Source organism: Protopterus annectens, chromosome 3.part0 (assembly GCF_019279795.1).
Source record: "Protopterus annectens isolate FY-2018-M chromosome 3.part0, PAN1.0, whole genome shotgun sequence".
NCBI classification, from domain to species: Eukaryota; Metazoa; Chordata; order Ceratodontiformes; family Protopteridae; genus Protopterus; species Protopterus annectens.
In genome coordinates, this window is record NC_056731.1 from 1,598,268,572 (window position 1) to 1,598,296,449 (window position 27,878).

Below are 27,878 nucleotides of genomic sequence, written 5' to 3' on the forward strand. Positions count from 1 at the left end.
TTTCCTTTGAGGTTTAGACCTGTTCAAGTAGAATCTAAGTTGTCTGTGCACATCTAAGGAGTGCAGTATCCGCTCCTCTTTGTTCTGTGGATTAGGAAAGAAAGCAGGCAAATTAATGGACTGATTAAAGGCCACACTGAATACCACCTTTGGCATGAAAAGAGGGATTGGTCCTGAGGGACACCCTGTCCGCATGAAAGATGATGAAAGGCTCCACTGCCATAAGGGCCTGTAATTCAGACACCCTTCTTGCTGAAGTGATGGCTAAAAGGGAAGCTGTTTTCCAAGTAAGGAATTTTAAATCTGCAGTAGCAGCTGGCTCGAAAGGAGGAAGGTGAGTTTCTCCAATACAAAGTTAAGGTCCCAGGCTGGAGTTGGAGCTCTCCTGGGTGGTCTTAAATTTTTGGCCCCTCTGAGGAACTATTTGAGCAGTGGAAGAGAGAAGAGGGGAGGTTCTGTGTTACAATGAGCTGAAATGGCTGAGGCGTCAATTTCTATTCAGGAAAAAAAAAAAAGGACAGGCCCTTGTGAAGCATCTCAGTTAAAGTATTGTAAAATCTATGGTAAATTGGTTCCAGGCACAGAATCTTTTCCATTTTCAGCATAAGATTTTCTAGTACTAGGCCTCCTTGCCTCTAAAATGACATCCATCACTGGTTTACTGAGGGATGGTAAAGAAGAGCTTAGGTAATTAGCCAGGCTGCTAGGTCCAGTGTTTGAAGCTGAGGGAGCAGAATCTGGTGGTTCTGCTGAGACAGCAGAATAGGAGTCTAAGGCAGGTGCCATGGGGCAAACAGTGACAATGCGCAAGAGGGTTGCTCAGTTTGGCCAGTTTGCCAGTGTTGGCGTGGCCAGGCTGGTGCAATCAAAATCATCCTTGGTTTCTCGTTTGATCTTTAGTAATACTTTGGAGAGCAGAGGAGGAAAGGCATTAACTGACAGGTTTTTCCAGCTGAAGGACAGAGCATCCACTTCCCAAGCTTGTCTGTGTGGAGTCCTTGCACAAAATGTTTCCAATTGATAGTTCTGGGGGGAGGCAAACAGGTCTACATCTGGGCTCCCCCATTTGCTTGTCAACATGTTGAAAATCCTTGGTTCCAGTTTCCACTCGTGTGGGTCCATGAGGGTTCTGTTTAGTCCATCTGCCAGTGTATTTAGTTTTCCTTGCAGGAATTGAGCTTGTAGATGTACTTGGTAGCGCAAGGCTGTGTTCCACAATGCCATGGCTAGTCTGCAGAGGGGGTAAGAATGTGTACCCCCCCATGCTTGTTTATATACCACATTCTTTACCAGTAATTGTCCTGGAAGAATGTGGTCCTGGAAGGCTGTCAGAGCATTCTGTACAGCTAACATTTCTTTAGGACTGATGTGAAGGTGCATTTGAATTGGGTTCCATTTGCCCTGATTGCACTTCCCTGCCAGGTGCGTGCCCCCCCCCCATGCATAGTCTGATGCATCTGTTACAGTTTGGGCGGCAGGGGGTAGTGTGAATGGTAGTCCCTTGTTTTGGTGGCAGGCCTCTGCCCACCAAAGGAACTCTAGGAGTAGACAAGGAATTATAGGAATCATTGCTTCTAGATCCTGAGAATGCTGATACCATTGTAGTTTCCTCATATGCACTCTTGCATATGAAATTAGAAGAATGCAGAAGGCCATGAACCCCAAGGCTTGTAGTATTTGCCTTGCAGATAGCAGGGTTTTTGTGACCACTTGTTTGAAGTAGGTTTGTTAAGTGAATCTGTTTCTCTGGTGTGAGGAAAGCCATCTGGGAAGTTGTAATCAAACTTGCTCCCAGGAATATAATTTGTCGACAGGGTACCAGGTGTGATTTCTTTTCGTTTATGGTGTACCCCAAACAAGTTAGCACCCTCTGTACAAAAGTCAGATAATTCAAAAGTACGTCCTGGTTTTCTGCCTGAATTAGACAATCAGCCAGGTATGGGTATGAATATTTCTTTACCTGCAAAATGCAATGACTGGAGCTAGGCACTTTGTGAATACCCTGGGTGCAGTAGATAAGCCAAAGGGCAGTGCAGAGAACTGATAGTGTGTGTAGCCTGCTTTGAAGCATAGGTATCTTCTGCAAGATTCCCTGATTGGGATGTGCAGGTATGCTTCCTTTAAATTTAGTGTTGCCAACCAGGCATCTTTGCTTAGCATAGGAAGCAACTGGTGAAGAGTCAGCACCTTGAATTTTGGAATCACCAAAAAGGTGTTTAGAGTAGGCAGGTCCAGGATAGGACGCCATCAATTGTTTTTTCTGGGTACCAGGAAAAATCATGAGTAGAAACCTTGTCCCTTTTCTCTTCTGTTACCAATTGAACAGCCCCTATGCTTAAGAGAGAGAGTACTTGTTTTTGGGCCTCTGCCCACTGCTTTGGAGGTAGACCTGTCCAACCGCTTGGCGTCGGTGATGTGTGGAAGTGAAATCTGTATCCTTGGGACACTATTTTAAACCCATTTGTCATGGGTAATGAGTCCCCAGTTCTTTGCATGAAGGGGAAGTCAGTTAAGAAGTGCTTGGAAGTTTTAAAAAGAAGTCATTGAGACAGTTTACCATAGGGGGAGTTTTATTACTCTCAAATTTGGAAGTGTAGGCCCCCCCTGGGACTGAAGCCTGGGTGCTCTGCTGGATCTGGGTATGGACTGAGAAGGTCTGGAAGAGGCAGGAAAGGACCAGTTCTTAGAAGGCCAATGTCTACTAAATCTTGGCAGTTGTAAAAAGTCTAACAGTTTGCATAGATTTAGCTTTCTCCTCCATCTTTTTAAGAACTTCTTCTGCCTTGCCAAAGGTGGCCCTGATTTAAGGGAGCATCCAGCAATTTTGCTTTAACATGATCTGGCAAGGATTGCTCCTTAAGTGCAGACACAGTTACCACAGCCCTGCCAGATGCCTCTAGTGAATCAAAACCACACTGCAATGTATGTTTACCAACTTGTTCATCAGAATGGATAAAATCCTGTAAATCCTTATTTTCAGCACAATCAGGAATCATTTTCCGTTTAAAAAAATCAAATATGCAGCTGAGACTTTAACATATGAAACTGGCAATTCAAGGCCCTAATGGCCAAATTTGCAGAAGTGTATACCTTTCTTACCCCATCTATCCAGCACCCTGGAGTCTATATCAGAGGGGATAGGATTTTTGGCAGTAGTAACTTTAATGCCCTTGGGTCCCTGTGAAATGGTTTCAGGATCCGCAGTAGGATTTTTCAAAAGGAACTTGTGAGAGTCAGGAAAGTACAGTTGTGTACACTTTAACATGTGTATTCACTGTTGCAGTCATTACATTTGGGTAATCTGCTGGCAGGTTGCCCTCAGCCGGCCTGAATAAAGTCTTGGGTCCTGCGTCGGTTGCAGTCTCCTCTTCCATGACGTCAGGGGTATAAAACATGCAGCAGACTCCATTTTATCCAGTTTTTCCTGCCCCAGATGCACTTTTAGCAACAAACTTTACCTTCATCTAAAAGCAAATACACCACAAAGGCTTTAGTGTATTGTGAAGGAAAGAAAAGGTATAGAAAGGGGGGATGGCGGGTGGGTAACCCGGACTGCAACAATGAATACACTAACATCTACATTTATGGTAAGTGTACACAGCTGTACTATGTTCATGTTTCACTGCTGCAGTCATTGCATTTGGGTAGAATCCCAAAGCTATGGATGGGAGAATGGAACTAAACAGCATTAGGAGCAGCTATAAGGCCCTGCAGAACTGTAGTGGCAAAGTCTGCCCTGGACTTGGAGAAGATAGGCAAATGATAATGCTTTGTGAAGGTGTGAACAGAGCTCCAAGTAGCAACTTCTAGAAAGTCTTTGGTTGGAACCCCTCAGAGAAAAGCTGCTGAAGTAGAGGCAGCCCTGGTGGAATGTGATCTGATCCCCTTGGGCACAGGTTTACCATGGTGCAAGTAGCAGAAACGAATGCAGTGGCTTATCCACTTATAAACAGTCTGCTTTGATATAGCCCTCCCCTCTGACCCTGCAGCAAATGCTACCAGTAGTTGCTCAGACTTTAAGAGATTTGGTCCTGTTTAAGTAGAATCTTAGTTGTCTGTGTACGTCCAATGAATGCAGAATCCACTCCTCCTTGTTCTGCGGATTTGGGTAAAATGTTGGCAGGTGAATGGTCTGGTTAAGAGCCACACTGGATACCACCTTAGGCATAAAAGGATTGGTCCTGAGGGACACCCTGTCCGGGTAAAATGTAATAAAAGGCTCCACTGCCATGAGACTGCATTTCTGAAACCCTTCTTGCTGAAGCGACTGCAAAGAGAAAAGCAGTTTTCCAAGATAGAAGTTTTATATATGCAGTAGCTGCTGGTTCTAAAGGAGGCAGGGTGAGTTTTTCCAGCACAAAATTGAGGTCCCATGCAGGACTTGGTGATCTTCTGGGAGGCCTTAAATTTTTGGCCCCTCTAAGATACTGTTTAAGCAGAGGATGAGAAAAGAGGGGAGGCTCTGTGTTGTAATGAGCCGAGATGGCAGAGGCATGGATTTACACTGAAGGAAAAGATAGTCCCTTATCAAGCATCATATTGTAAAATCTGAGGAATACTGGGCTTTGCTGCATCTGTTCCTTGTGCTTGATTCCAAGCACAGAATCTCTTCCATTTAATCAGCATAAGATTTTCTAGTACTAGGCCTTCTGGCTTCCAAAATGACATCCATCACAGATTTAGAGAGGTGTTTGAATAATTAATTGATCAGCCATGCTGCAAGATTCAGAGTTTGGAGAGGAGTGTGCAGAATTTGATTGTTCTGCTGTGACAGTAGATGAGGTATTTGAGGTAAGTACCATGGAGGAAGTTGAGACATATTCCTTAGAATTGGGTACCAGTGCTGGCGAGGTCAGTCCGGGGCAACTAGGATCATTTTTTGTTTTTCCTGTCTGACTTTTAATAAGACCTTTGAGAGTAGAGGCAGCGGAGGAAAGGCATAGACTGATAGGTTTTTCCAGCTGAAGGATAGGGCATCGGGCATCCACTTTCCATGCTGTGTTGTGATGAGTTCTTGTGCAGAATTTGTCCAACTGCTAACTTTGGGGAGAGGCAAAAAGATCCATGTCTGGGTTACCCATTTCTGTGTTAACATGCTGAAGATTTGTGGATCCAGTTTCCATTCGTGCGGGTCCATAAGATTTCTGCTTAGACCGTCTGCCAGAGTATTTTGTTTTCCTGGCAGGAATTGAGCTTGAAGATGTACTTTGTAAGTCAAGGCTGTGTTCCACAAAGCCATGGCTAGTCTGCAAAGGGGGTAGGAATGTGTACCCCCCTGCTTATGTACCACATAACTGTGGTATTGTCAGTCTATCAGTAGTTGTCCTGGATGAAGTTAAGTCCTTGAAGGCTGTCAGAATTCTGAACAGCTAGCATCTCTTTCTGGTTGATATGCAGATGCATTTGGTTTGGGCTCCATTTGCCCTGAATGCATCTCCCTGCCAGGTGGGCCCCCCAAGCATAGTCTGATGTGTCTGTAGTTAGGGTTTGGGTGGCAGGGGGTAGAGTGAATGACAGTCCCTTGTTTTGGTGACATGTCTCTGCCCACTAAAGAAACTCCTGTTGTAGGCAGGGAATGAGAGGAATAATTGTTTCCAGACTGTGACAATGTTGACTCCATAAACTTTTTAGGTACCATTGAAGTTTCCTCATATGCAGTCTCGCATATGGAATTAGTAGAATGCAGGATGCCATGAACCCCAAAGCCTGCAGAATTTGTCTTGCAGATAACTGGGTTTTTATTGCCATTTGTTTGAAGTATGTTAGTTGTCTTTGTCTGGCGTAAGGTAAGCCATCTGGGCAGTTGTATTCAAGCTTGGACCGAGGAATGTAATTGAGAGGGTACCAGTTGTGATTTCTTTTCGTTTATGGCGTACACTAGGCATACTAGAAGCCTTTTTACAAACGCCAGATGTTGAGGAGAGTCAGTGTCCTCTGGCTGAATGACACATTCGCCCGGATAAATTTGAATGCTTCTTTGTCTGCAGAATGCAATTACTGGTGCCAGGCACTTTGTAAAGACCCTGGGCGCAGTAGATAAGCTAAAGGGCAGTGCAGAGAATTGGCAATACAAAAAACCTGCTTTGAAGCTGAGTATCTTCTGCACGATTCCCTTATTGGGATATGCAGGTATGCCTCAAGTCTAGAGTTAATAATCAAGCATTCCTGCCTAGCATAGGCAGTAGCGGTTGTAAAGTCAGCATTTTGAATTTTGGAATGTCCAGGAACGTGCTCAAAATTGATAAGTCCAGTATTGGACGCCACAAATTGTCTTTTCTGGGTACCAGGAAAAGTCTTGAATAAAAACCATGTCCTTTTTCCTTTTCTGGTACCAGATGAATAGCCCCATTATCCATGAGGGACATGACTTGTTTCTAGGCATCTGCCCACTGGTTTAGTGGCAGATCCGGCCATCCGTTTGGAATTGGCAAAGTATGGAAATTAAATCTAGACCCCCTGGGATACTATGTTTAATACCCATTTGTCCTGGGTAATTAACTGCCAATTTTGAGCATGAAGTGCTAGTTTCCCCCCCAAGGGGGTCGCCAAAAGTTAAGTGCTTGGTGATGATAGAGGAGAGTCATTGAGACTGCTTACTGTAGGGTTGTGCTTTGTTTCCTCCAGTTTTGGAGGTGGGGGCACCCCATTGCTTTGACATGTAAGAACCCTGTGATTGGTATCTGGAGCCTTTTGAGCACCTGGATTTGCCTTGAGTGGCTCTGTTGGACACAGGAAAGAACCAATTTTTAGTAGGCCAGTGTCTACTGAACCTGGGTGGCTGCACTTGCAAGAAACTTTTACAGTTTGCATAGATTTAGCTTTGTCTTCCATTTTCTTTAAAACCTCTTCTGCCTTATTACCAAACAGTATCATGCTGCAAAAGGAGCATTCAACAATTTAGCTTTAACATGATCAGGCAGATTTTGCTTCTTGAGCCAGGCATGCCTTCTACAGTAATGGCAGCCCTACAAGAGGCCTCCAAGGAATCAAAACCACATTGCAAAGTATGCTTTCCAACCTGTAATAATTCCTGCAACATTTTCCACACAATCAGAAATCAACATTTGCTGTTTCAGTAAGCCCATAACATGCTGTTGACATTTAAGCATATGAAACTGGCAGTTTAAGGCCCCGACTGCCAAGGTTGCAGATGTATAAACCTTCTTTCCCCATCTATCCAGCGCTCTGGAATCTGTCAGAGGGGGTAGGATTTTTGGCTGTAGAGGCCTTTACATCCTTGGGGCTCTGAGAAATATAGTCTCATGATCAGCAGCAGGATTTTTAAATAGAAATTTGTGGGAGTCAGGAACCCTGTAATATCTGTCTGGCTTACTAGGAGCCGGAGGCAGGGAATTAGGAGCCATGCTTGAATCTGAAAACACATCAACAATGTCTAATACAGGAGGTATTGCCAAAGGCCTATGCTGAGGAAGAAGGAAATCCCCAAGCCTCTTTTTTGATTCAGAGAAGTCCTGACTCTCCCAGTGAAAATGTTCCCTTAAGTATGCAAAGTCTCTCCAAAAGAATAATCTTCAGGAGGAGATACAGAAGGGATGGATTCCTCTGCATCAAAATCCTCATAGGGTGGAACAGAAAATTCCTGATCAGAAGAAATGGAAACCTGATCTGAAGGTTCATAATCAGTGCCTTACCTAGGCCTCTTAGCAGGGGGGGTTGGGAACCCCTGATGATCAAGGTAATTAAATACTCAGCCATTTTGATAATCTGTTTTTTTAGGCATACGGGCCTGAGCATGTGGCTCATGCGTCAGTTTTTTAGTCATAGATGTTTCTGACCTTGTTTTTGAGGCTGGCGCTGGTTTAATATAAAAAATGTTGAGGCCTAAAAACACCCTCAGAAGCCGGTGCCTGCTCAGCGGCTCTGGACCCATCCAAGGGAGAGACATCCGTGGGTTCAATACTTGAGAATCTTGTGGCATACCGGACTCCGAATGGGTCTCAGTAGAGGTCTGCGACTCAAAAGTAGTGGGTATCAGGGGCTGCGAAAGCGCCTCACTGAGTACCGGCGAACGGCTTAGAAGCTTAGTCGTCGGTTTTGGACCTCTGTCTGTCTCGGACTTTTTCTTTGCGTTTTTTGTGAACTCCGGTAGTCAAATTGCTAACAGACATTTCAGGATAATTAAATCTTGAACCAAAATATTTAGAAGCAAAAATATACCGACGCTTAATAGTGCATTGGTTAAATCTAGCACAAAACCGACAGCAAGGCACATTGTGATTTGGGCCTAGGCAAGGAATACAGTACAAATGAAAATCCTTGAGGTACTTGCTCCTTACCGATGTCAGTAAAAGTTAATAATTGCGTTACTTGTGGGAAGCAAGAAAAAAAAGTTTCCCCAACGGGGTACTTGGCTTTAGTTTGAAGACTTCGGTTCTGAAACTCGAATGCGAAAATTTCAGGAGTCGGCCGACCGGCACTTACGAACTGCTTCTGCTTCGGGCACCGCTCGGCAAGAAAGACTGAATAAAATGGCGTCGGCTGCATGTTTTATACCACTGATGACCTGACGTCATGGAAGAGGAGACAGCAACCGCAGGACCCAATACTTTATTCAGGCTGACTGAGGGCAACCTGCCAGCAGATTACCCAAGTGTAATGACTGCAACAGTGAAACACGAAGAACATCCCTGTAATATCCATCAGGTTTTCTGAAAGCAGAAATAGAGTGTCAGGGGCCATGCTAGACTCCGAAAAGGTAACAACAATGTCCAGTACAGGAGGTATAGCTAAAGGCCTGTGCTGGGGCAGGAGTAAGAAATCCCTACGCCTCTTTTTAGAATCAGAGAAATCCTGACTTTCCAACGAAAAAGCTCCCTGAAAGTATGCAAGGTTTCACCAAAAGAGAAATCCTCGGGGGGGGGGCAGAGGGAATAGAGTCCTCAGCTTCAGAATCCTCGTAGGTAGATAAGGGTAAATCCTGGTCATCAGAGGAAACAGAAATTTCAGAATCCTGGTCAGAAGTATCATAAGCAAACTCAGTCCTAGGACTCAGAGGGGTAAGGTTGACTTCCCCTGATTAAAGTAATAAGGTCTTCAGTCATTCTTATCATTTGTTCTTTAGGCACAGAGGCCTAAGCATGCAGTCTTGGCGTCAGTTTTCTAGGCATGGTTCAAGTTTTAGGCCTTTAACAAGAAGATGGCGCCGGTTTAATATGCAAGTCAGTAGGCCTGGATACAGCCGGTGCCTGCACAGCGGCTCCAGACCCATCCAAGGTAGACACAACCGCAGGTTCAACAGTTGAAGCATCTCGCGGTATACCAGACTCCAAATTGGGTCTCAGTAGAGGCCTGCAAATCTGAAGTAGCGGGCATCAGGGGCTGCGAAATCACCTCACTGAGTACCGGCCAGCTGGGCAGCCTGTCTCTGTCTATCTTTGTGTTTAATCGGAATGTCGGTAGTCGGATGGCTTACCGAAAACATATCAGGATAATTGAACAGAGCACCAAAAAATTTAGAAGTGCAAATATACAGACGACTGATAGTTTGTGGTTTAAATAAGGCACAAAACCGACAGCGAGGTACGTCGTGGTCAGGGCCTAGGCTAGGAATACAGTACGAATGAAAATCTTTGAGGTATTTGCTTTCCACAAGAAATGCAATTATTTACTTTTACTGACATCGGTTTAGAGCAAGAAAAAGTTTCCCCAACGAGGTGCTTGGCTTTTAGTTGAAGACTTCAGTTCTGAAGGTCGAAAACAAAAATTTCAGGAGTCAGCCAACCGGCACCTGCGAACTGCTTCTGCTTCAGGCACTGCACGGCAAGAAAGACTGATGCAATGACGTCAGCTGCATGTTTTATACTCCTGACGACCTGGTGTCACGGAAGAGACAGCAACCGACGCAGGACCCAAGACTTTGTTAATCAGGCCGACTGAGGGCTACCTGCAAGCAGATAACTCAAATGTAATGACTGCAAAAGTGAAACACGAAGCACATCAGCAATTCGACATCTAAATGGGTACCACAGCATGTGGCAAGGCATCAGCTTTGAGTAATGGGGGAGGTAGAAAGGGTCTCCTTTTACATTTCTAGACCATCCTGTTCCAAAGCTATAACACAGCAAGCAAATTCAAGCTATGAACCATCAAGGAGGTCGTCCTATGGTTCAGGGTTTGAACTTTAGCCTCCATTTGCATCCTTGGCAAGACAGCACTCATGGACAGAATCTGAAAAAGTACCCCATACAAAATCTGATCTAAGGAGTCAAGTCCAGACGCTTGAAATACTGGAGTACTACAGCACGATAAGGACTACAACACAAACACCACAAATCACTCCCCACAGCAGGGATGGGATTACCAATGTCTCCCTTCAAAGCTCCAGCTACATATTCCATGACGCAAAATCTTGTAAAACAGATCTGAATGATGCCAGGAATTTATGCCTTTGTGGCCAGCTGCAAAGTGATAGTATTTCCATTACTGGAAATGCACTGGAAGAATGTCTGTATGAGCTGCACAACAAACTAGAAAGTGATTACCACAGCCGCTCCTGACAGAGGAAACCACTAAAAATCAGTAAAACAGAACAACATATTGAAACAAACATTTTTGAGGCAGCTGATAATGTTGACCAAAAATGCATTTCCACTACAAGGCAATACACCTTCAAATGTGTTCCAAAAGGAACAGCATCCAGAGCTCATCCTGTGACTAGTGGGCCTGAAGAATGCTTCAGTAAAGAACTTAAAAGTTCTCAAAAGTATAGCACCAACATCCACCTCCTTTTAGCCATAATCTGTCCAAAGGAATGCAAGTTAATCCCATGGACACTTAGCTTGTACTACTCCAAGGTATGATCTCTACCATGCTGTTCACACCTGTCCTCCAGACATCAGGACGCATTTTCTGGTATAGCAGACACATTGCTTTTTCACATTATACCAGTACAGCATCATTAAGTCAGGAGGGACAAACTCACAGGTTAACTCAGCTGTGTACTACTGATTAGAGTGATCACAGTCATGCTTGCCTACGACGTGGACTACACTGCATGGGGTGACTTGAAAAGCTTTTATTCTGCAGGGCATCATCTGTACTCGTACAAGATTGGTAAGGAGTTGCAGTCTCCAACAGGTCAATACCCTCTTCCATCTTTCAAAACCACTCTGAAAGACTTCCTAGCTAAAGTCTGCCTCAGTTCTCTCTCTAAAGCAGGATACACTATATCCCTAAATGTGAACAAGTACCATTTCATTTCTTCTACTTTCCTACTCTCCCTTCACTTACTTCCTTACTGCTATCAAATCCTCTTCCCCTGACTTTCTCTCTAAACATACCATAAGCTTGTTTTCCCTTCACCTCATAATTTCCTGTTTGTATTAGACAAATTTTTAATTTCTCCACAAGCTAAAATTTCTCTAAATATTAAATGATTGGCATTTAACTTGTATTAATTCTCAACTAATGTTATATTGTCTAATTTGTTATAATTATTAAAAATTCAGATAAAAAGTATTGTTCTTAAAATGTTTTGTAATAATTTGAAGCTTTTCTCCCAGGGCCCCTGCAGAAAATGGGCTTCTACCCAATTGGACTTTCCTGGTAATCAACTGCCAGCCAATAAATAAAACAAACCTCTACCATAGATATCTGCCATGTCCCCATTATTCTGTTAACTCCCCTTTCACCAGCCTCTTATGAGGATAAGACAAAATCCTGTCATAATCCTAGACACAGGCATGCTCTCTCCCTCTCTCAAGAGGAGAATGGCCTTAACAGCTTTTCAAGGTGGATAACACCGTACACCCTTAAAAAGGGAGAGTGCTGGGCATCACATGACAAGAGAATTTTATAAATGTACAGGGATGAAGCAATTTTAACTAGAGCAGAGCATGCATGACATCACAAGCATCAATGCCCATGACAGCTCATGCCCCTTCCTCCATGCAAAAAAAAAAAAAAAAAAAAAAAGCATGGCACTCAAAATTACGCACACACTCCTGTCCCATTTGCAAGCAGAAACCACCCCTCCCTAGGAAACAGAAAACACATTAGGCTGATCATCCCACTCCCCAACCCCTCCAGCACCCAAGCCACTAATGAACTTGTGTTGTCGCAGTCAGAGTTCCACTTCTCTATGCCACAGACCAACACAGCAAAATGTTGGCTTCCATTATGTGAGACTGGACCTAGCTGCTACTGACAGTATGCAGGATTAGTATCTGTACATGAAGACAGCTACGTAATTCTCTTGCTATGGAACCACCAAATGCACTTCAATGGGGACCCCCTACTCCAACAGAAATAAACCTGGGTGAAAAACAGGACAAATTCTGTGTGTTACCTGGAACAGTAAGCAAGACACTTTTATGCTCCTTGTTTGGCATCCAGCACAGAGACTGCCCATACAAAATGTATTTATTTTTTTACATTTGTTTACCGGGATAGTCCGACTGGATACATGTCCAGTTTCAGCAGAGACCCGGGGAGAAAAACTCCAAAAAACACAAACTGTTACATTTTTACAGTTTTAAAACACAAAATAAAAAAAGGATTTTTACACAGATGTAAAACACAAAAACAGAAATTATTACATTTTTACTCCAATGGAAAATTCTAAACTGTTTTTAAGAATGATAGGGTACTGAATGCCTAGTAGGCTAACCTGGTAGCAGATCCATGGAGATCATAGGATTTATAAGTTAAGAAACAAATGTAGGCAGAAGTCCTCCATGTGCACATGAGTGATGGTTAGAGTTAGTCTGGATTAGGACAAGGACATAGCCATCGTTTTTTAAAGTACTGAATCAGCCAAAAGGCTATTCATTAAGACAGACATTTGGAAAAGATCAAATTCACAAAAGACCCCAAATGATCTTAAATAAAAATCAAGCACTTGACAGCACCAGACATCCTCTAGCAGAAGCTGGATCCTTTAAGCCTCCATATACCATGTATAAGCTGCACACTTACCAGAACCATCAACAGCATCACATCACCACGTTTCATGGCATGCTTTCTCCTCTCCTTTGTAACTGCCTTAGTCAGCAGACTTAGTCATTCTTTGAGGGGGCTCAGCAATCACATCATTCAGCATTCTCAGACCGCTGACACTGCAACATGGGTGGCTGGCAGTTAATGGACATTTCTCACATCTTCCCAGTGACCTAAAGATGGTACCCCCACTGGATGTCTGGAAGTAAGCAACTTGCTGTGGCACTATAGTGCATGTTTTGATGACATTATGAACTGCCCATCTACCACAGTCAAACCCCTTCCCCAGACACTTCATAGTTTTGGGAAACTGTTGGCAGAATCAAGAATGCTTACAAAAGAACTGGGCTACACCATTTTGCCCAAAGGCTTGCCTTTGCCTTTCTAGTCTGGTGGGATCCCAAAAGAAGACTTAAAGCAGCAACAGCAAGTGTGGATTACAAACCTCAGGTAATGGCTGTACCCCAAACCATCCATGTCTAAAGCACTCACCCGACAAGTCGTAGTTTTACAAAGTGCAGTTAAGTGGTCAATATTCAGGCCATGCCGAGTTAATGATGCACTTCTTGTATACGTTTGGGGCACCAGATAGGACTTTTAAAGCTTGGTTGTTTCAAAAGAACCCTCTTGCTAAAGCCACCTTTTCAGGCCAGTGCATGCTTTCAACTACATATTCAATGCACTGTGTTCCTGGACAGGAAAGGGGATAAAGGGAAGCATTTTTTAAGCTGCCCCAGCGTAACAAACTGGTCCATCTATTCTGCCTCAGCTTTTATATTGTGGACTTTCAGCTTTCCAGAAACCAGACAAACTGGCGAGTCTTGAATTTCACCTTTTTGTGTGTGCATTTTGTAATCTGCAATGGAAAGGCTTTATTCTGAGGTTTAAGAGGCATTAGAGTCTCACTTAATAAAAAGAACTTGCTACAAGCAGTGCAAAGACAGCTGTACACAGATATAGGAACATAGAAATGTAATGGTGGGGAGACTGATAACACATCTCGGAACTTTCCTACTGGATAAAAGGGTTACAAATGCCCTCTGAAGTGCACAGGATGTATACAGACTGAAAATTCCAAGTTAGTGCAGAAAGCAACAAAATACACTGAACCGACCGATATTGCCACCATTCTGGCAGACAGGTTTAATGCAAACTTCACCCCCCTCACCCCCTAAAGGGCCCATAACCATAAAAGAATGTAGGGCCCCGTCAATCACAGACAGGTTAAAACAGCTCTATCCAAAGCCAAAAACACAGCTTCAAAGGGACCGGACGGTGTCCCAAGCTGTGTCTTACAAGAGCTCCAAGATGAACTAACCCCTCACCTAAACATACTGTTCAAATTCAGCCTCTCTACAGGCTACGTACCCACAGAGTGGCGCATAGCAACAGTTATCCCACTCCACAAAGGTGGAGCCACAACGGACCCCGGGAGCTATCGCTCTATAAGCCTGACTAGCCTGGTCTGCAAGGCTATGGAGCGCATCATCATGGAATTCAGTAAATTAACAGAGACATTGGGAACCTCCAAACATTGGACCCTACTCAGTTTGGCTTTGTTAAGGGCAGATCATGCCTCCTAAACCTGGTGGACTTCGAGACAGTTACCAAGGCATTAGACGAGGGAAAGTAGGTCCCACACAACCTTCCTAGACCTCGCAAAGGCTTTTGACACATTCCCCATTCTAGTATTATAGACAAGCTCACCAGCTTGAACATAAACCCCTATGTCACGAGATGGGTTGCCAAATGGCTCTTGGAAAGAACCCACATGGTGAGAGTTGCAGGCTCTACATCAGACTCTAAACCGGTTACAAGTGGCGTCCCCCAGGGCTCAGTCCTAGGACCCCTCCTGTTCAGTATATACTTCTCAGAGGTACAGGCAAGCATAGGAGGACTATGGCTGACCAAGTTCACAAACGACTGCAAACTAGGGGCCATAATTGATTCTCTGGCTAATACAGACCCGCTCCAGAAGGGTCTCACTGAGAAGGATACCTTGTGTCAAAATCATAGCCTCAAGCTAAATGCCAAAAAGTGCAGTCATCCCCTTTGGAAAAAAATAAAGTACTCGCGAACTACCACATGGGTGGTAGCCCCCTAAATACAGAAAATGTAATAAGGGATCTGGGGACCCAAGTAGATAGTAATCTCTCCTTTGATAATCATATTGCCAAGGTGGTTAGAAAATCCTTCTATGTGGCCCACCTAATCATAAAAGGGTTCGCATCTAGAACAAGAGATTACTGTGCCTCTCTACTCATCACTCGGACCCATCACAGAATACAAAGCCCATTTGGGATGTACCTTACAAGACACCCGCAACAGCTGGAAAGACCACAAAAAGTACCTCACCAGAGGATTACTGGCCTCAAACAGATGCCCTATGCAGCCTGACTCAAGAAACTACAGCTGTACTCTGTTGCATACCGCTTACTCAGAGGTGATATCTGCCCGACATACAAGGCTATGTCCAACCCAGAACTGATGGACATGCTCCATCTAAAAATGAAAAAAAAAAAAAAATCCCAGAGAGCCACACGCTCTAGAGATATAAACCTCACCACAACGATAAATAGGACATGCTGGAGTGATAGATTCCTGTCCCAGAGACTCCCCATGCTTTGGAACAGGATTCCAATATACATCAGCCAGAGCCCCTCACTAACACTAGAAACCTTGACGGGTGGATGGGAAACAAAATTTACCACGCGGATCACTGCAGTGACTCTGCTGGACAGTGGCGCAGGAAACTAATGGCTCTGCTGGACAGAGGCACAGGGAACTAATCTAAGGGGGTGGCGAAAGCCAACACATTCTGGCTAGGCTTATAAATGCCCTTGGGCAGATAGGCAAGTACTAGGCTATGAACCTATAACAAAGTTACCAGACAGCAGCATGACAAATGCTTACTAGTGCAGCAAGAATTTGGCTGTAGTTTTATTTAATGGTATTTAATAAGCTTTAAACAGTTAATAAAAACTCAAAACAATGCGTTCTCTACAAATCCTGACAGTCACAGATAGCTCTGTAGAAAACAGACCACTATCATCTGTAAATGCTTTCAGTATAGTGTATGCTTCATCTAACTAAAAAACCAAGCATTTTACAGTGCATTCAGAGAAACTGTAAATATCAGGCAAGTGCAGTGTGTGTAAACATGCACCAATCACATTTTAAAAAAAATCTGATAACGAGGCTACCACAGGCAGAGTTCAGAAAGTGGATACTTGGCCGATATCTTACAGGTTCTTGCATCCTGCCTTTGGCTCCTAGTGAAGAAGAGTTCAACCTACACACAGCCCAAGCATATCAGCACAAATTGTATTGTAAAAATCAAATCACAAAACTCAGGGGGATAGCTGTTAGCAAAGGAACTCACACCAATCACACACTAGATCGAAGCACTTCAAAAGCAAACACAACCAATCTAGCATTATATAGAAAACTTCCTATAATGCATTTCTTTTGCTAGACTACACCAATATTGATTGATTGCTTTTATCCCTAAGCTGAGCCTGAAAAACTGCCCGCATTAGTTGTGTAGTATAAGCATTAAAATTAACACACACAAACTACTGCACCGCAACACTTAACTACATAGCAAGAGACTGCGCCTAGATCTAGGGGACACTGCCCCCCCCCGTTCCTCAGCCCCCATTAGACAAACCACTGAGTAATATACTCCTTGGGTACGTATCTGTAGCACGTATTGGGTACATCTCAAAGAGGATACTGCTGCTGTTAACAGACTCCCCATCCAAGTAAAGCAAAGCTCACTCTATCCATATTCACGCACTACTTGAATCTATATATGGGCATCAGAAAATGTATCCCAGGAATGCCCCAGTACTACTAATGGGCAGAAGCAGTTCATAAATGCTTTACTCCATGCATGGGATGATTCTAGTTATTCTTACTAGGAGTAATACACAATTAGACAATGGTATGGATAAGGGCAATCCAATAACAAAACAGGATACATTAACTCAAGCACCAAAAAGGAAATTGGCTAGGCTTAAAATAGTCCATAAGGGCAGCTAGCCTAATATTTCAGCCCAATATTTACCCATAAACCTATACTATCTTTGACAATCTTTCTTAAAAAAATTATAGAAGATGAATGACCCTAGATTTACTAAAACTAATTTCTACCAGAGACCTTTGAAAGAACCTTGGAACCATCTAAAATCCACAGTTACAAATATGAAACAAAATGTTGCCAGCTTAAGCAATCACCACAACTTTTTATCGTAGTAGTTCTGCAAACAGCACAACTCAAAGCATCATATCAAACAATTGCAACAGAATGATAAAGGACACCATAGGTCTCAACCTCTTAAGAGGCCAATGTGGAGCACAGACCCTAGCAAACAGTCAAAATGTGGAACACCCATTTTCGCACTACACAAAAACCCACCATTTCCATGGGACCTGGTTGAAGTGTGCTTTCTGCCAGAAGTACTAAGTTAGTGAATACCGTACATTTTTAAAATTCAATAGGACACATGTCAAATAAAACAAAGTCAGCAGACACCATTGATAAAATACAACATTCAGTGGTTGGTGCCAAGTCTGCTGTACCAATTCACTATGAATGGTATTCGACAAGGGTCATACTCTGCAGAAAACAATGTTAAATCTGCCAGTGAATATCGTGTTGAGATCCAATGGCAGGAAATTCCACAATTATATTAACAGAGCACAGATTCCATTTGGACAATGACTGCCTAGTGTTTCTTATACTGCTGCCTTTCATACCACTCCGCTGTCCAGATTTTTACCTCATATTTTCGTCTGCTCCTTATAAAATTTGTGGTTTTCTGACTAATCATTGATGATTGAAGTCAGTAAATATTAAATGACAGACATTTCAGTTTCAGACTTCATATCCTTCAGAAAATACACAATAATGCAAAACCTGTTATTCTAACAACTTTCTAGGCATATAGGAGCAATATTTAAAAACTGTCCCTATTTTTGGCCTTTGTCTCCCCGTTGTGGTATTTGTACCATTAACCTGAAATAGAGACAGAATACATAAGTATGCATTTTCAAGTAAACTAAGTCAATATAGTTACACGTAGTCATTATTTCCTCAATGTAACCAACCATTTTTTCTCCCCAAATGCCAAGTTGGCAAGTTTTAGGAAGGACAGAACAACATTTGGATCTAAAATCACAGACAGCTGAGTAACATACAATGTTGCAAGCTTCCTATTTGAAGCTGATTGTCACCAAGTGGTATATATTTTACCAAGGTGTCCTACGTTAATTCAAAAACGATCAATCAAGAGGAACAGCGACTCCTTTTTAGCATATATTTGAAATTAGGAAGGAAATCAGAAAATCTAGGGAAAACTCATGTAAGATGTCCACAAAATGTACGAGACCTCTGCCAGAAAAACCTACACTTTTAAGAAAATACCGCTGGATGCCAACACCTGCAGTACAGGGATTTCCACATTCTAGTTTTTATTACATAATTTGCAGAGAGGTTGCACATGTGACTGATACTGTTATTTCTACCAAGAATGCAGAACTGGAATGCAGTTGGCAAGTACGGAAAAGCAAGCATCCAATAGGTAGCGTTTTTTTTTTTTTTAATTAATGTCCATACAGACCTATTGTTGGTGACTTGACTCCTTCCTAAATTTGGATGTGGATGTCACACTCACACTCACACACACCACTCTCACTCACACACCTCACCACACTCACTCACACACTCACTCACTCACACCTTCACTCACCACACTCTCACTCACACTCTCACTCACACACTCACACACTCACACTCACACACTCTCACTCACACACTCACACACTCTCACACACTCACTCACACACTCACTCACACTCCACACTCACTCACACACTCCACACTCACTCACACACTCCACACTCACTCACACACTCCACACTCACTCACACTCCACACTCACTCACACTCCACACTCACTCACACACTCACACACTCACACACTCACACTCACTCACACTCTCTCTCACACACTCTCACTCACACACTCACTCACACTCTCACTCACACTCTCACTCACACTCTCACTCACACTCACTCACACTCACACACACACACACACACACACACACACACACTCGAATATTTAGCAATTTGCTTATCTCATCAGGGTCAACGAATATTTAGCAATTTGCTTATTATCTCATCAGGGTCAACGACAAAGCTTCAGCAGAGTTATTTTTTTGCTACTAGTATTGGTACAAGTCACTTGTAGCCATACAGTTTTACATTTACCTGGTCTTTTAAAGTTTTGCCCCTTGGAACAAATGGTCCTGTGGACCACAAAAGCTTAGACTAAATGGGGTTAGACAGGCAGCTTTTTAACAGTCTACTTCAATCCTGGACTACTTGCAGTTTACACAGAATAAACACAAACTTACTTGAAAGCATACCTTTTATTTTACACTTGGGAGGTTGTAACACAGAATATCTAAAGTGGTTTCAGTTTTGATAAAACCACATGAAAGTTTGAATCTGGAGATGTTTTGCTGGATTTTCATAAGAGACCAGCTCTGACAATCAACTTTGGTTTTTTTTTTTTTTTTTTAGAATATGATGGCGGAGAGCTTTGGAAATGCCACAAGCACAAGGGAAGACAAAAAAAATCTTGCTTTTTCCCCACTTTCTGCATTTTAAAAAAGTTCAGCTACAGATTTGCTGTTCTGAACTGTTTGTAAGTTTCTTAGAGGCCATTGCTTGCTTGGGCTAAAAGGAAGTCTCTGTGTTCATCAGTGGCAGTGGTAGACACTGAACAGCCTGCCCCTGTGGGAGTGGTTACTGCCTAGAAACTGTAGTTTTATTGGCCATTTTTGGGTCAATTCCAAACTCCTTTATCTCTCTCTTAAATCCCGCTTTTGCGCATCAGGCAGCACCGCTAAAATCGGGTTTAAACTATTCTCGGCTCCACAAAGTCTGCTCTTCACTTTTTCCCTTAGAACTGTTCTAAATCTCAACGTAAGCATTTTCTTTCTAAAGCCCAGCAGTAGCTCGTATAAGTATCTTATAAGTAAGCACTAAAACTAAGCGCTGCACCCTCTTATACTCCCTTTAAGTACCTGGCTCCCTATTGGTCCTTTTTGATAAAGTCATAAGGTTCCTCATACTATTCTGGCATGTCCAAGTCAGTTTCGGGTTTACTCTCCAGTCCAACTGGTGAATATGGGAATCTTGAGGCAATGTTACAACTGCCTTATGTACACAGACCACCCTCTCCTCTTCCAAACAAGCTCAAATATATGCGAGAGATGCAACTATATAGCTAAACTGGAGGCTAAACTCTCTCAACATAGTACTGGCGCTGTCAGTCTGGAGGAGAAGGTAATCTCACACACCACAAATCCATTCTCACATAGACCTATTGCAACAGCAAACCAAACACACAAAAACATACTCGGAGGCTCTAACTAAAAATCTGCCCAAGCAACAGAGACCACCAAAGCAGACATCCAAGCAACCGCTACCCCACAATAATACCCACGTATCACATAGTCTACAAAGTCAGTGTGCCACACAGTCACAGCCCTTAAGGCTAAACACACCAAATACACTTGTAATAGGTGACTATTGTCAGACACACCGACGTCCCTCACCAGGCTGAACAAGGAGAAGGTCACTGTAAGCTGCCTGTCGGGTGCCAGGATCCGCCACATAAGCACTCAGGTCACTACAAAGCAAGTACAAATATGACTCCGTCATTTTCCATGCTGGTGTGAATGACCTGAGACGTACCTCCCTGGATTACATGAGAGAGAGAGAGAGAGAGGAGCTCTCTGATCATGTAGCCCAGGCTGGTATGACCCTGACCTTGAGTAGCATCTTACCCTCACCAAGAATGATACCACAGTATAAAGACAAAATGATCAATTTCAACAATTGGCTAAAGTATTGGTGTCACTCAAAGGGATCCAGTTTCTGTCAGCCTGGGATGACATGCTCGACAAGCCACGCTGCTTCGCTAGGGACGGCTTGCACCTGTCACCTCTGGGTTTTCAAATACTGGCAAAGGCTCTTGCCACCCCCATAGTGCCTTTTTTAGGCAAGGCTCAAAAGACAAACCCACCTCCTTAGACAACACAAGGAAAAAGAAACTAAGGGTAATGCTGCTCAACGCCAGAAGTCTAAACCTCAAGATGCACACACTCGAGGCTCTCCTCAGTATGGAGAATATCGATATCTGTGCAGTAACAGAAACCTGGTTCAAGGCTCCCGAGAGCACCCCAAGCACTACCAGGTTATACCTCATACCACGCTTTTTGGCCGCAAAACTCGGACCGAACCACAAGAGGAGGGGGGAGTATCCATATTCAAAGATACCCATACCTTCCAGTTTGTAGCTTGCTACAGACCACCCTCCCAAACTCAGGAACCCCACTCAGGTTTCCTGAACACACTGGAGAATATGAAGGTCTCTCCAAACACCATTATATTGGGTGACTTCAACTACCCAAACAGACTGGGAGCACTACACAAGCCCCAACACCCTCGCCCAACGGTTCCTAGAATTTATAAACTCAAATGCTATGGAACAACTGGCCACCACTCCCACAAGAGGGGAAAACATACTGGACCAGCTCATCACCAACATGGGTACTCTATGTTCTATACCAGAGGTTTACCCTTTTTTGTGCGTTTGGTTTGCTGTTGCAATAGGTCTATGTGAGACTGGATTTGTGGTGTGTGAGATTACCTTCTCCTCCAGACTGACAGCGCCAGTACTATGTTGAGAGAGTTTAGCCTCCAGTTTAGCTATGTAGTTGCATCTCTCGCATATATTTGAGCTTGTTTGGAAGAGGAGAGGGTGGTCTGTGTACATAAGGCAGTTGTAACATTGCCAGGTTAGTGGCACTGCAAGAAGCATCCGAGACCATCCATGTGCAACTAACAGTGGGCAAAACTGCCTTCCAGTTTGTAGCTTGCTACAGACCACCCTCCCAAACTCAGAAACCCACTCAGGTTTCCTGAACACACTGGAGAATATGAAGGTCTCTCCAAACACCATTATATTGGGTGACTTCAACTACCCAAACATAGACTGGGAGCACTACACAAGCCCCAACACCCTCGCCCAACGGTTCCTAGAATTTATAAACTCAAATGCTATGGAACAACTGGCCACCACTCCCACAAGAGGGGAAAACATATTGGACCAGATTATCACCAACATGGGTACTCTATGTTCTATACCCGAGGTTTACCCTTCTTTAGCAAAATCTGACCATAAATTAATCACTATGGATGTCCATATCCCGTCCCCACCCCCAGCAATGGAAACCACAGTCAAAAACTTCTCGAAAGCAAACTTCACACTTCTCAGAACTGAGATGGAATCCTACAAAGCCCCCGGGCCAGTGGAAATTACGACCCAAACCGCAAAATCCCTTACAAATGAATTCTATGGATACTTACAGGAAAGCATGGATCGTGCTATCCCAAACAAAACCAAGACACACTTCTCCAAAGGCAGGAGACCTGTCTGGTGGACCCCAGCCATAAATAGGCTATACAACAGAAGGAGGAAGTTACTACAGGAGAGAGCAAAATCCCAAAAAGTGAAGGCAACTCTGATCAGTACTAGCAAGAAACTACGATCCCTCATAGAAGCATCCAAGGCCAGCTTCGAAAGAAAAATTGCACAAGACGCTAAAGATAATCATAAGGCCTTCTTTAGTTATGTCAGGAACTTGGGTGGAAACTCCCAGATTTGCTCCGAGTTAGTGCAAAATGACAAAACATACACTGAACCCACAGACACTGCCAACATCCTGGCAGACAGGTTCAGTGCAAACCTCCCCCTTCCCCCCCAAACGTGCAAATGACTATCCCAACAAAAGTGAAGCCCCCCTGACATCAAATGCACAGGTGAGAGCTGCCCTCTCCAAAGTAAAAAACACAGCATCTATGGGACCGGACGGTGTCCCGGGCTGAGTTTTACATGAGCTCCAAGAAGAACTGAACCCTCACTTAAAGTCACTGTTCAGTCTCAGCCTTACAACAGGATATGTACCCAAAGAATGGCGTACAGCAACAGTGGTCCCACTCCATAAAGGTGGTGCCACAACGGACCCCGGTAACTATCGCCCTATAAGCCTGACTAGTCTGGTCTGCAGAGCTATGGAGCGTATCATCATGGAACTCATAAACAAAGACATTGGGAACCTCCAAACACTGGATCCTACCCAATTCGGCTTTAAGGGCAGATCTTGCCTCTTGAACCTGGTCGACTTCTTTGAAACAGTCACCAAGGCCATAGATGAAGGGAAGGTAGTCCACACAGCCTACCTTGACCTCGCAAAAGCCTTCGGCACAATACCCCACTCGGGCATCATAAACAAGCTCACCAGCTTAAATATCAACCCCTATGTCACAAGATGGGTTGCAAACTGGCTTAGGGATAGAACCCACATGGTCAGAATTGCAGGTGTCATGTCAGACTCTAAACCAGTTACAAGTGGTGTCCCACAAGGCTCAGTCCTGGGACCTCTCTTGTTCGGTATATATTTCTCTGAGGCACAGGCTAACACAGGAGGACTTTGGCTGACCAAGTTCACAGACTACTGCAAACTGGGGGCCATGATCGACTCGCCCACTGACACAAGCATCCTCCAAAATGGTCTCACAGAGACCGATAACTGGTGCCAGAGCCATGGCCTGAAGCTAAATGCCAAAAAGTGCAGAGTCATCCCCTTTGAGAAAAACAAAGTGTCCACAAATTACCACATAGGTGGTAATCCATTAAGTACGGAAGTAGTAATTAGAGATCTGGAGACCCAAGTAGATATTAATCTTTCCTTTGACAGTCACATTGCCAAAGTGGTTAGAAGGACCTTCTATATAGCCCACCTCATCATGAAAGGGTTCACATCTAGATCGAGAGGTCATTGTGCCCCTCTACTCATCAGGCCCATAATTGAATACAATGCCCCATTTGGGATGTACCTTACCAGACACCTGCAACAACTAGAAAGACCCCAAAAGTACCTCACCAAGAGGATTAAGGGACTCGAGCAGATGCCCTATGCAGTTAGACAAACTCCAGCTCTACTCAGTTGCTTACCGCCTACTCAGAGATGATCTGTGCCTGACGTATAAAGCCATGTCCAACCCAGAATTAATGGACATGCTCCACCTCAGGAAATCCAAATCCCTTAGAGCTACACGCTCCAGTGACAAACCTCAGCACAGAAATAAATAGGACATGCTGGAGACAGATTCATATCCCAGAGGCTCCCCTCACTCTGGAACAAAATCCCAATCCATGTTAGGCAGAGCCCCTCAATGAGGCTCCAAGAAGAATCTTGACGATTGGATGGGAGACCGTAGATTTACCCCTGGGATCTCCTCTGTGTCACTGCTAGACAGGGGCACTTAACCTTAATGGGCTATCTTCTGTGACCTACTATACTGGGGCACAGTCATCTAATCTAAAAGAGTGGCGAAAGCCACACACACTCTGGCTAGACTTGTAAATGCCCTAGGGCAGATAGCCTAGTATCTACCTATGAACCTATGGAAAAATACAAATCAGAAATACACCAACTAGAACAGGAAAAAAAAATGAAATAGAAAAAAATGGGAGCAAGACTCAGCATTCCCTGGAACCATTAACTAAAAGATTCAAAGCATAAGATGGGGGTCACGAATTTTAACCTTCACTGCTGAATGGAACTGGATGCCCTAAACTGTCAAAAGCTCCCTTAGAATCACCCTGAAAAATAAAGGTTGTGGTTAGAGGAGGAGAACTTGAGCAAACTTCAGCCATGTCATTAAGTGAACAAATCTCTGCTACAATATCCAGAGAAGGAATGGTACCACTGGAACAAGTCAGCCCACAAAGCAAGTGGTTCTAAAAACCAAACAGGTTTTGAGAAACCTTCACCCAAATCCTTTTACTTTAGTCTCATGAGTTAACTTCTGTTACAGAATCTGATAAAGAAGCAGGACTACCAAAAGAAACATCCTGCAACTTAATTTTCATGTGTTTTACAGTAGGAATTTGACAGACAAGAAACAGCCGATGTATGCACAATAAACATCAGAAAAACTAAACCCGCAGTTTGAAACAAAACCACTGCACTACTTTTACGAAGACTGCCAATTTATAGACCTTCAGTAACCAAAACACTGCAAAGCTAATGAATGACTTAATTAGGAGGCAATAAAGAACAGAGGTAGTAAAAAAGTAATTACCCAGGTTGCCCTCTTAAAATGCCATGACAAGTCAGGGATGTTTAAATGTCTGAAAGCTCTCAAGCCAACAATACAAGTCTACAAATCCTATAGCACTGATGAGCTAGATGTGCAGAACATTCTAAAGGGGAAACTTGTTACATCCCTATGGTGATCATTTCTGAGGTACAATGGGGACATTCCTTGACAGGTCCAGGATTAGATCCATCCACTCATTCCAGTCAGTCAGTCTTGCTGCCCCTATTCATAAGCAATTGTGTAATCAGTAAGAAAGTACTGTTGTATATTCAGCTTACCATAATCGTAGACACTAGAAAGTGTGGTCACTGTTGCAGTTACACAACTTATATATATCTGTGGCTGCAAAGTCAGACACCCATCCAGACGGAGCTGCTTACCACTCTGGGGTGACATCTCCTTGGTGTACAGCTGGCATATGTTAACACCATCTTTAGCTCTTGCTCTCCCAAGCAAGGCAAAGCCATGCATACATTAGGGTCTGCCAGTCTGATCTACCTGAGCTTGTGAAGCATGCAGCAGAGAATACAAGCCCTCCTTACAGAACCTGAATAAGCAGAGTAGAAGAGTAAGTGATATCTTCTTCTTTCGGCTTCTCCCGGTTAGAGGTCACCACAGCGGATCACCTGTCCGCGGAGTTTTACAGTATCGAGTTGCCAGCCCGACGCCCAACCTTCCACGGAAGTCACATGCACACACACATGCCTACGGCCAATGTGTCCAATCCACATACAGCAAGTCTTTGAGATGTGGAAAGAAACACGCGACCACAGGGAGGACATGCAGACTGCACACAGAAGGCACCCCAGCCGAGAATCAAACTGGAAAACCTCTTGCTGTGAGGCGGCAACGCTAAACGCTGCACCACCGTGGCCGCCCAGGACAGCAAGTGATATATGGTACCTAATTCTACCTCCTGTGGTCCTACTACAGCAGAGGTAAGATGATGCAATTGCAGGAGTAATCACTTTAAACAATTATAATTATACAAAGTTGTCTACACACCCCATACTATGTTGTTAGCGAGTCACTATGGCTGTTAGTGGGTCACTGATTCATTTCATTCATAACTTGAAGGATACCCCAAAAGCTTTGCTATTTAACAGGATGTTGGTTCAACTCTGGATTAAAACAGGGTTCCCCTTAAAGCAAGCAAGGGCAAATCTAATTCACCTTAATACAACATTCAAAATGCTGCGTTTTGATGTGAGAAGAGATAAGCACGTGGTTACTTCTAGAATAAATCACAGACACTGTAGGAAGGCCACTGTAGCTGGACTACCTTTAGCTGAAGGACATTTTTTCCTACAAGGTCCCAGAGCAAATTTTAATGTAACTTGCTAGACACTCAGTTTCATTACTGACCATCCTTGGTTTTCTGCAAAGCGGACAAGCTTTTGGTCTGAATTTATGAAGGATTTTCAGTAGTATCCTCAACTCTCTGTGCACACCTAGATCGTGTCACATCTGATTATTATTTTAGACAATTTGAACATAAGGCACACAAAGAAAGGCACTTTGTCATGTCTAGTTCCAAGCCCAGGTGAAGACCATAAAAGGAAAATGTTTCCAAAGTAAGCAGCGCTGCAGAAACCACTGATCCAGAAGATGGCAAGGCCAGTTTTCAGAACGTGAAACACTGATCCCTAACTGGGGTCACTTTCCACATGGAAGACCACACAGAGTACACCCTGCAAGAATGGTTTTCGGGGGGGGGGATGAAGAAGTAGCAAGGAGATGTACCCTGAAGTAGGCACAAGTTAACCTTGAATGAACAGCTCACAAAAGGATATTGGCGAACCACCAGCTCATCCACCTGATGTGCGTTCTGGCTCTTCCTTTGACACCAGAAAGAATTTTTCCACTTCACTACATACGATGGCCCTGTACTCAGCCTTTTAGCTTCCATTATAATTTTTGCACATCCACAGGAGCAAAAAAAGTGTCCAAAGGAGTAACAAAGTCTTATCTTCTAAGCTGCTAGTTTCAGCGTGGACAGGATGAAGCATATCTTGGGAGAGTATGGGTACTGGCCTTCTGTCACTGCCTAGGTGGATTCTTTAATGTTCTTTGCATGTTTGAATGAGTTTGCAAGTTGCACTCTGGTCTTCTCTTACTTAAGAAAAGAATATGCTGGCTGGCTGGCTTGTGGTCTGGTCATGAATGAAATGGTTTAATAAGGCCCTCAGCTAGCAAGAAAATACACAAATAAGCAGAAGTACATATACATGTATATTACTTCTATTCTTACTAAATTGGTAAAAAAGGTACACACATGCACACATTTCCATTTCACAAGAGAAAGTGACAAATAACCTACCAGGATCAATGATTGCCAGTGTGCATACTCTGTAGTATTTACCGCATGCTGTACCCAATTCAATGTTATTGCCGCTGTAGTGGTGCACACCAGTCTTGGCCAGCATGGCATAGTACTCTATCTCGGATTTTCTGTGAAAAACAAAAAGCATTAAACTGAAGGGGGAAAAAAAAAAGACAGCACAGTAACTCCAATAAAGCCACAAATCCAACAAAAGTTTAGTCCAGCTGGTACATTGGTTACTTTTTTCTCATTCACTGCCCACAAAGCACACAACACAGCTCATCTTAAATGCCTCCTACTATAGCAACAAAGGGCAAGAGTCTTCAATAAAGACTATTCTGAAAGGGTATC

General features: G+C 43.6%; 1 protein-coding gene across 1 annotated transcript in view; it reads right to left on the reverse strand.

The window, feature by feature from the left end:
- The window catches only part of RPL30 (ribosomal protein L30), a 97,745-nt gene that overhangs the window by 41,370 nt on the left and 28,497 nt on the right, over positions 1-27,878 (reverse strand). The window contains exon 5 of the mRNA XM_044065633.1: positions 27,525-27,655. Coding sequence (XP_043921568.1) covers positions 27,525-27,655 — 131 coding nt within the window. The remainder of the gene's footprint in view (positions 1-27,524; positions 27,656-27,878) is intronic.